This window comes from Micropterus salmoides, unplaced genomic scaffold (assembly GCF_014851395.1).
Source record: "Micropterus salmoides isolate LMB-PRFRI ecotype aquatic unplaced genomic scaffold, ASM1485139v1 Ms_hic_scaffold_8, whole genome shotgun sequence".
In the NCBI taxonomy this organism is placed as follows: domain Eukaryota; kingdom Metazoa; phylum Chordata; class Actinopteri; order Centrarchiformes; family Centrarchidae; genus Micropterus; species Micropterus salmoides.
Window position 1 is genome coordinate 37360109 of NW_024044570.1, and position 10153 is coordinate 37370261.

Below are 10153 nucleotides of genomic sequence, written 5' to 3' on the forward strand. Positions count from 1 at the left end.
CATTTTTTTGCCAATTGTCCATGATGTCCTGAAGAATCATATGCAAACATAGCTCATACTGTAAACTACATCACAGAACTTTTCCCACTGCAGTTTACCATTTTGTTGTCTGTTAGAAGACAACTGTCAGCTAATAAACATCTTACTTTACATGTTGACCAGGGCCCATATTTATCAAACTGCTAAACGGCAGTTGGGTTCTTTGATGGCTGCAGTGCAGACATGTTTTAAAATGATAATACCGTTATACTGTATAGGTAATATGTAATGCGAAGCAAAAAATAAAAAGGAGTTTGCTCTGTAGAGCATTGTTCCGTGTAATTCTTAAATGTTTAATAAATATGGGCCGAGGGAGGTCGTAATGCACCAACTGGTTTTAGTCTCTCAGGCTAGATAGTTTCCATTTGGGAGGAGGCCTAGGTTCAGACGGGCCTACCAGACGTTAAAACAACACCCGTTACACCCCCCCCCCCCACCAGTAAAAAGCCCTTAACACACATGGTGTTAATCAATTCCTCTTAAGGCTATCAATGTCCTGGACGTGATTGTGTTTAGTGAGCATCTCCCTTTGGTTCCCCGCACAGTTCATACAGGACTTCATATTGACAGTTCGGATATACTGTTGAGTCCAGTCCAGTCACTTGTAAGCTCTCCAAAACACACCACATCATGAAAACAAAGCCATGTGTGTTTTTGTATGTGTGTGTCAAAGATGACCGTCCACTTAATCAGCTCAGCAGGCACTTCATCAGATGTTTATGTCCCGGACATCTGTGGGTGTAGTCGAGAGGTCCTGCCCCTCACCGATGTTCTTAGTTTCCATGGTAACTGAGTGTTGCAGTTGTTGTGCCTGTCTGAGACTGGTTTCCAGCAGCGACTCGATTTGTTCCTGACACGCCCTGAGACAGTCCTGAAGGGCGAGAGTTCAGGTTAGTTTGAAAGTCAGAGATCATCTAATGCCTTGATTGCATGGCACGGCACGGCACGGCACGGCACGGCACGGCACGGCACGGCACGCTTGGAAATGTTCTTTTATACTTTTCCATTGACATCTCTGTTAATATAACAGGGTACAGTCTAGACCTGTGGCCTGTACTACGAAGCGGGGTAACTTATCCAGGTAACTTCACGAGTAACTTTGTGACGTCAGGTGTAACTTCCTGATTAACCCGTACTACGAAAGGAGGATAGGTGTTAACCAAAGTCTGTTGCCATGCCAATTTACGCTGCATCTCTTAACTGCTCTGAGCCGATTGTGTTCGTGGTTAACTCGAGGTCACCCTGCACGTGGACTACACACCACATCTGAACTCACTGTTAATGAGGAGAAGTACACTATTACCACTTGATAAAATATTTTTAGGTTTCATCCTGACTTGTTCCACTGGGGCTGCGGCTGAAATGAAGTTATTCTTAACACAACAACATTAGGCTACGTTCATACAGCGAGCCCTGCACCCTCTGTGATTTTAGGGAGGAGATATTAATTAGCCTAATTAACCCAACAGTTTCTCAGATGTAGCCAATCTTAACTGTTTTCATGTATCTAGATTGACTATTTAACTTGTCCAAAAAATACGAAGCCAGGATGGAAGTTAATAAACCAAGAAAAAAAAAAAAAATCCTAGATGAAAGTGGCAAATTCACAAGAACAAAACTCTTTCAAAGTCACAAAAAATTATAATCAGTCTGGTGTTTTCTTCTGAAAACGCCCAATCCCCAGCAAAGTCTCTAAGGTACATGATAATATAGTGATTGTGGGCTAAACTCACAAGTATTTCCTCATTGCTAAATCTGAACTGTCTAAGTTAACTTTCCATTGCATGCATAATACACGGCAGAGGTGTGTGTGATGTTGCAGCTTTGCAAAGTGAAGTTAAAGTATAAAAGATATGACTATAATGTCACAGAATATTCACGGTTTTTACTTGTAGATTAATCTCGGAAGTGAATGAGTCCATAAAATACTAAATAGAGAATTAGCCTACAATAAGAACACTGAAGATAATGACAAATTCCTCAGTGCGATGCCACGGTGTTAGATTTAGCCGTAAACGTGTCTTTAAACTCCTCATATCCTGACACAATCAACGTGCATTCTTCTAAGAAAAATACGGAGCATGCGGCCAAACACACCCCTTCTATGCGAATGCGCACATACTCTACTTAAGTTAACACCAACTCAACTAACATCTTATTCGCCGTCGTGGTACCGTTTAACAGTGTAGGCGGTCAGATTTTGTCAACCCTGAGTTTGCTTGATAACCCTGAGTTAACTCTGAGTAGGCTGCTGTTTATGCTCTATATGAAAAATGCTATTAGGTAACTTCTGCTACCTAATTGCATGTTTGTCATTGGGACTATGTAAATAAACCTGCTTTGAATTGTATCAAGCAGAGCTGAGCCAAGTCATGTCACGGACAGATGTACCCACCGGGTCACTCCTGATGGTCTGGGCCAGGTGCTCTGTCAGTTTCTGAGACATCATGGCATTGCCCACCATCGTCATCTGTAAGCCCTCCACTGCTGCTACCATGCTGCCTGCTGCTACCATCGACGGAGGGCTGGCTATGAATTTAACATCTGCGGAGCATTAAAATGGAACATGATGTAAATATTGCACCTTTCAAATAGCTGATGAGAATAAAGACAACCAAATAAGGACAAAAAACATTCAGAATTCAACTTCCATAGTCAAAGATTATTAAGATTTAATTCAGACTGAAAACACACTTGCACTGGTCCAGTCACACACACACACACACACACAGAGTCAGACAGTAATCTAGCAGGAATGTGCACATGCATATGTTTGGCCAATGTAGTGCCACGCCACATGACGTTGCAGCATAGGTTTAGCCTGGTTCAACTTTCCTGCTGGGCACCCTGCGTTATTTTGGTGGAGGTTGCCGCCAAGCCCTGAAACAACCATATGCGTGGTGGAGTTTATTGTTTGGCAAAAAATAAAAATCAACTTGTGGAGGGATGTCAGGATGTTACTTGCAAGATCAAACAAGTGCGCTTCCATAATCCACTGCTGTGTTTTTGTGTTATTTGTGTAGCCACCGAGCAGAGTCATCCCAGTGATGATGAGACAAGGGCAGGAAAAAACAGAACAGATAAGAGTCTATATTTGTCAAGCTGCACTTGTGTGACTAAGGAGTTATTGAAGTTCTTTTTTAGAAACATTATAATATGAAAACTAACTTTATAAAGTCAACCTAAAGCAAACATGAAATTATTCCATCATTCGTATCATATTCGATGTTGTAATAAACACTGCTGCTGCAGGGTCAGTCTGCCAGACTGCTATAGTGTGCAGCCTACTGCATAACAAATAAGGATGGCCTGGCTTAAAAAGTGCCTCAGTTGAAGTGCCACTGTGTTTATAGTGCTTATGGGAACACCTTACATACCTAAGAGACATTTCACCCCTTTTTATAAAAAGACAGTCATGTAAGTAATGTGGACCCATACATACCTGTGGCACACAATGCCACGAAGGTACGAGCATGCTTCCGGAGTATGGGCCTGTTCTCTCTCCTGACAGGCAGCTGTGACAGGAAGTGGTCAATGAAGTTGAGAGGAGTTACTGAGGCCAAGTCCCACTTCAGCTTGTTCAAAACCAGCAGCTCCATTTGCTGTGCGTGGATGAGGACAGAGAGAAGAATAAAAGGACAAGTTCAAGTGTGAGCCAAATAGACAGATGCAGGAGATAACAAAGATGGTGATGGTTTTTGTCTACTTGTGGGGACATTTAAACCATTAGGAATCCTCCTCCAAGGACCATAAACATCCACAGTGAACTTCATGGTAATGCAGCACTTTTTTCAAGACACTTAATCATGGCCTAAAGAATTGGTCAAGAAAATTTTAAATCTTGTGGTGGGGCTCCTTGATCTGAACAAAAATGTACAGACAGACACGTAGGCCAAATGCCCCCCTTCTGACGTTAGATTATAGTGTTTTAATCCATAGGTCACTACTGAATGACCTACCAGCAACTGAGAAAGTGTGATAGAGTTGTCTGTGTAGATGCAGAGTTTCTCAGCAGTGAGTGGGATCGTCTCCTTCAGTTTGGATGCCAGGAGCATACAGGCAGCTCCAGTTAGCTGCAGATGGTTCTTCTTGGTGGGTTCAACTGACAAGAAGCGGTCCATGTAGTTCATAGCTAGGGGGAAAACCTCCTCCTCACACTTCTGCTCCTCACACACCTGCACAGACAAACCAGACAACAGTACTGCTGTTAAATACAGTTAAGTCACAAAATGCAACTGACACAGCTTTTAGCACCACAGCTATCCCTGCCCTAATGTTCTCTTACCCTATAAAAATAATGCCAATACGTGAGGTATACAGATTTTAAAATCGAAGAAAAGAGAGAACTGGTATCACTTTCGGCCCATACCCTTAGTTTTGTTCATCCCAATCACCTACATGCTTCGTTGTGTACTTCATTTATACCTCATGTACAGCATGCAAAACAGGTCACAAGCCAGTGTGATGCCTGTGTAAGCTTGAAGGAATCCTGTTTTTAGTAGTATTCTGCAAAAAAGTGCTGCTAAAAATACTTTCTATTTGTGAGAATGCTTTAGGTATGGTTTCTAATGGCAAGGCTCATGATACTGAGAAATGTTGTCAGCAGTTAATACAGTGATGGCAACTAGCCGACGCATGGCATAGTTAGGTAATTTAATAATAATTTCACAAAATAACCACCCCCAAAAAAGACAGTTTTCATAATAGTTTAAGTCCATTACCAACAAAAAATAAATTATGTCAACAAAAACGGGTCTGGCGGAAAACTGACGTTATGCTCAAATACAGTAACTGTAAGATACAAAGATGAAGAAACATCAATTTCAGCTCTATGGAAAGAATTAATGGAGGTAAAACTTCCTCGCGAGCCCCCAGCACAAAGGCGGCGCGTGGTCTGCGTATACCGCAGCATTTTCCAAAAATACTCCAAAATATTCTTTGAGTTGTTCAACTATATATTATGGATTGCATTCTCTGTGGGCTTGAAATTTCATACTATACAGTTAAAAGGGCATGTGAACAGGAAATAGTTTATTTTATGTAAAGACGGCGTCGATATGCTTTTGTTGAAGCCATGAGAATGCTAACTTACTCTTTCACTCAATGACCTGCTTTAAATGCCCAGTGTCCACATGGCAGCGTCATGTTGGCCGTCTTAAGAGGCTACACCTAGTTAAAAAAGATGCATTATGGCCCAGTGTCATGCCCATGGTGAACCTATGTTTTGTACCCGATAGCAAACCTTGTAACGTAACTCCTGAAAACAGAATTCCAGACTCCATCAAAAAACACCAGTGAGAATCCAAAAACACTGTTTATGGGCAAGACTGCATTACATGTAACCCGTCTGTGCACCACAGAGTCTTTAGGAAAGTAACTTCAATAAGGCATCAACTTTGTTTAGGCTACTTGAAAAAATAAAAATCGCATACACCTTTTATTCGTCTCTTCCACAGAATCAACAGCAGTGCTAGAGCAGTCTGAATCCCCTTCTAAAGTTAGTTAGTTTGACAGTTAAATTACATATAGCGGGCCGAAATAACCAGCGACTCTCAGATAGCTTAACTTACTCACAAAAGGACAATCCATTATTGTACCAAGCAACTCTGCAGATAAGCAGAGGAACTTTGGCCTTTACTCACCTCCAGCATCCAGGTAGCCACGATCCTCCTCATACACGGAGCCATTTCTCTCTGGACGCATTTGAAATAGTTGGCAGCGGGGAGGTACTTTTCTTCTGCCCGCAACAGGGCGTGCAGGACCCGGTCAGTCAACAGGTTGGAGTCCCGGTAGGCCCTCCGGATGGCAGGCCTGTCCCCCTCACAGCACAGCAACTGAGGTTCCATTGACTCTGCCCGCGGCACGCTGTGTCTGTTTCAGCTGTGTGTTACTTGTCACTGTGGTGAAAACTTCCACCTTAAAGCAAGCCTCGGCTTAGCTAACAAAAACGAATCATTAGCCGCTATAATAACGTTACATAGAGTGTGGGGGAATATCACCTCTAGGTACCGGTCCGGTCAATGTACACAATGATATGATTCTCCGTAGCGCCAGTGCGTTTGTTTAATCCTTCCCCGTCGGATTATGGGTTACTTTGTTTTGTTGCGCACAACAGGATCACAGGGCAGAGCGGAGTAGAAGCGCTCTTCCCACAGCAGAGAAGCACGCTTACCACCATCACCACCCTGCTGCTGCTGCACCGGGGTCACCGCTTTATGACCGCACCGCGTCAATACCGTCAGTTTAACAGGATCACACGTCCGGCCAAGGATTTCAAAATAAAACAGCGCAGCGTTTTCATTTTTTTACCAACCGCTGAATATTACGTCTATCATCAACTATAGGCTATTTACAGGGTCAATTCACCCACATTAGTCTACAAAACTACTACTTAAAATACTACCTAAAAATGCTTTCCTACTTACCTCGAGTAATGGATCCTGTTGCACAAATTATTGTGAAATTACACTGAAAATCTTTTAGAGGGAATTTCGTTTACTAGAAGTCAGTGGTGGCTCCTGCCAAATCTCACAGGGCGCAATTGTTGCGATGATGGCTAAGGTGACCAGTTCAATGGTCTGTCAGCTAGAATGATTGTTCCTTAGGTTACATACTGTACAGTATTTGTGAACAGCTACATCCTGAAGTTTATTGTCAATGTCTATAATGAATGAACATACCACAGTGAAGATCAGTTTAAAGAACTTTGGATGTAAAGGCAACTGCTTTAACAATAATGAAAAAAAGAATGACTTTCACAATCATCTGATTTAGCTGTGACAAACCTTTTATTTAGGCACAACAAATCCAGAATAAAGCGCAGTGGCGTTCACAATGTGCAAAGAATAAAATTATTTACAGTTAATCTTGCGTTGCAGCTAAGGGACCCGTCTCAAGTAACAGGCTACAGTAATGTAATAACGTCGCATATACTGTATATGAAGGTGGATCAAACATAGCTATTCATAAATGTTTAATAACGGGGTACAGATGAACCTAGTATTTATTTTCATTCTTTCATTCAAGGTAAGCAGAGAGGAGTAAAAAATCTTGTTCTCCACTTTAGTTACACGGTAATGTTAGAGGTGTGGGCTGTATTAAAAGTATCTTCTGTTCTCCCACTCTATAATCACACAGTAACAATGAGCTATGTGCTGTTCTCCCATTCTCACTCTGTATTTAAACATACACAACACGGCACATAAGGGGAAATATAAAAGGTATATTCTATTGTTTTTGGTTTATTTTCTGTGTTGCTTTCCTACTTCTCTTTCTTCTTCTTTTTATCCTCCTCTGACCAAGATGCCATGGTTCGCTACATTTTCAAACATATCCCTTACTGAGTCAAAAAAAAGTGCAAGGAAAAACTCGCGACCACTTTGGCTTCAAGTGCAGGAGAACAACAGCTTTATCATGATGCAGTGTAAACTGTGAAAAAATGCTGTATTAAGTTACTACTAATGCAAACTGATCATTCCCTGCTGCAGCAGCTTCACAATAAAAGCGTTTAAGGGGCGAAATACATGGCTTTTATTTTGAAGTTGTCACAGGAAATGCAATCTGTTTGTAAGTGAGATCAGCGCTGACAGCTGCAAGTATATCCAGCTGCAGCCTGCAGACCGTGAAGGAAGTTGAACTTCCAAATATGGTTTGTCCCAGAAGACACTGCGCACAAAACGCGATGACTTTCATCTCGGCTTACGTACATGATAGATCCTAATGCAAACCGTTTTATTCTTTAGAAGCCAACAACAGAACTTTAAATACAATTCTGAGAAGTTTTTAGGTGAGAAATCAACTGTGTAGATTTCGAAGATCGGCATTTTTACGAAAATTGGCAGCGAATCGAAAATGTGTTCAAACGTTTTCGGAGTTGAGAAGCTCCACAAGTGCCGACGGGTGTTATAGCTGCAGTAACGTTACCGGAGGCTGCACAGCAACACCGCTGTAGGGTTAACCAGTCGACATGCATATAATCAATAACTTTAGGCACATACCCTGGTTGGGGTAAGAGGAATATACTTCGGGGGGCTGTCAGGAATATCTAGCTAGCTACGGTTAGCTCCCCCAGGCCCAGTCACACAGACCACTGCAGCCAACACAGCAGACGTGTCCAGATAATGTTTGTACCACTGTTATTCTGTCAATAAATTCTCAGTAATGTTGTAAAGTTTTAACCTAAATCGAGAAACATCTGGCTTGTGATGTAACATTACAGAATATTCTTGGTTTGTGAAACTTAAAATCACTTTGGAAGAAATAAAATATACAACAGTGGTATGAATTGAAACATTGCCTTATTATTATCATTAGGCTATTATAAATAAGTATTTGCAGGAATTATGGTATAAATATACTATATTAATAATATATAAGTATAGTATAGTGAATATTAACACATAATGTACACTGATTACCTCTTTTTTTTAATTTAACAACTAGGCGTGGCCGAGCGGTCGAGATAAACATCATCACGTTTTGTGCACGGTGGCTTCTGGGACAACCCACGTCACGTTTGTCTGGTTTTTATATACAGTCTATGGTTCTTCTCGACCGCTGTCATGTAGACTGCTACAATGTGTCAACACGTGCGTGATTTTCAACTGTTTACTGACATTTACTCATTTAGCTGATGCTTTTATCCAAAGCACGCCTCTGGCTACTCAACTTGGGGTTAAGTGTCTTACTCAAGGACACATTGGTGTCTCACAGTGGACTCGAACCCGGGTCTCTCACACCAAAAGCATGTGTCTCATCCACTGCCCCATCACCGGTCTGCTGTTTACTGACTGCAGACCAGTATGAAATATGGCAGTGAGCAATGCAACAGTCAGGAGTAGCAGACACAGAGAGCTGTTAGATACAGAGCTGCACACCTCCACCTTCTCAGCCAGGTAACCAGCTCCTTTCCCTTTTGCTGTTCGCAGACTCATGTTGTGTGCAGCATAAATTCAGATCATAACTGCTCCTAGAATTATGGAAAATACCAATTACTCCCCGACAATAGTTTGTTTAGCTGCCCCAGACGTCTGTGCCCTATGCTATTAAAAGGCATCTGCTGTTAGCACCAGTAACTACAGGTGTCTCATGCACAATATCGGGCAGCTAATAGCGTCAAAACCGGTAAATTAATGCCAATCATTACAGATTTTAACCATCACTCCTCAGTGAACTCATTGGCTGCGGTCTGAGAGCATTTTCTGGTTGAGTAAACCCATGTAGCAGCCTATGTAGACTTATCATTACGGATTTTGGCCTACCATGTTTTTAGGAGTCTGTTCACACTGATAGAAGCTATTAAAATGTTCATTTTGCAAAAGTTGAAAATATCAAACTGGAATATGGCAATTATTTTTGTGCGGCGCCCACAGTGTCTGCTTAGAACAAATGTAGTTGAGGACCCCTGGTGTAGATGTCAGTTAAATAGCCCACTTCCACTCCATGTGTACTGTAAGGAGATGGGGAGCATGTTGAAATACTGTATTATGCCATCTTTAAGATATCAAGGGTAGCCTATTCTGCTCACGATCAACCACTGTCTTGACGACATGCCCAACAGCAAGATTGCACAGATTTATCGGCATGGAAAAAGACCATGCTTGTGGGTCGTGTGCATGTGCAGAACCTCTAAGTAGCCATCTCTATAGGTAGCATAACTCGACAGAACAACGGCTGCCTATTCTCTGCGGAGCGTAGAGCCACTTCTAGGACTCAGGAGCACTGACTAAAATGGCTGCGATTATCTCCGGCAACCATGGCACAGCCGTAACGCGACGCAGCTGGAGTCAGTGGACTTTTGGCACAAGAATAAACGTAAATACAGTAAAATTGTTATTCACGTCGGCAGTAATGACTCCCCATTACGCCAGCTGGAGGTCACTAAGAATAATGTTGAGTTGTGGTATATGACTTTGTAGTTTTCTCTGGACCCCTGCCAAATCTGAACCTTTCCATCCCTCTCTTTTTCTCTCTGTTCCTCTCCTGCCCTCTCTCTCTCTCCTTCACCCCCAACCGGTCGAGGCAGATGGCCGCCCACCCTGAGCCATGCTTCTGTTCAAGGTTTCGGCCTCTTAAAAGGAAGTTTTTCCTTGCCTCTGTCGCCTAGTGCTGCTCT

At 42.3% G+C, this 10153-nt stretch overlaps 1 protein-coding gene across 2 annotated transcripts; it reads right to left on the minus strand.

The window, feature by feature from the left end:
* Nucleotides 1–512: 512 nt before the first annotated feature.
* Nucleotides 513–6244, minus strand: LOC119894289 (G1/S-specific cyclin-D1-like). 2 transcript variants are annotated; one of them, XM_038706959.1, is made up of 5 exons: nt 5682–6244; nt 3999–4214; nt 3482–3641; nt 2435–2583; nt 513–910 (listed from the first exon to the last, which is right to left on the minus strand). In XM_038706959.1, the coding sequence occupies exons 1-5, from the start codon at nt 5883–5885 to the stop codon at nt 749–751; spliced, it is 891 nt and encodes a 296-aa protein (XP_038562887.1). In that variant the 5' UTR covers nt 5886–6244; the 3' UTR covers nt 513–748. The 2 variants fall into 2 exon arrangements, with proteins under 2 accessions (XP_038562887.1, XP_038562889.1); XM_038706961.1 differs by lacking the exons at nt 513–910; nt 2435–2583 and adding an exon at nt 2628–2919.
* Between the last annotated feature and the right edge of the window lie 3909 nt (nt 6245–10153).

Bases quoted from the DNA above. Each gene is read 5' to 3' on its own strand.
- LOC119894289 (XM_038706959.1), bottom strand. From the start codon at position 5,885: ATGGAACCTCAGTTGCTGTGCTGTGAGGGGGACAGGCCTGCCATCCGG. The intron at 4,215-5,681 runs GTGAGTAAAGGC...TTGTCTGTGCAG, and splicing joins TGGCTACCTGGATGCTGGAG to GTGTGTGAGGAGCAGAAGTG. The intron at 3,642-3,998 runs GTAGGTCATTCA...ATCCACGCACAG, and splicing joins TCACACTTTCTCAGTTGCTG to CAAATGGAGCTGCTGGTTTT.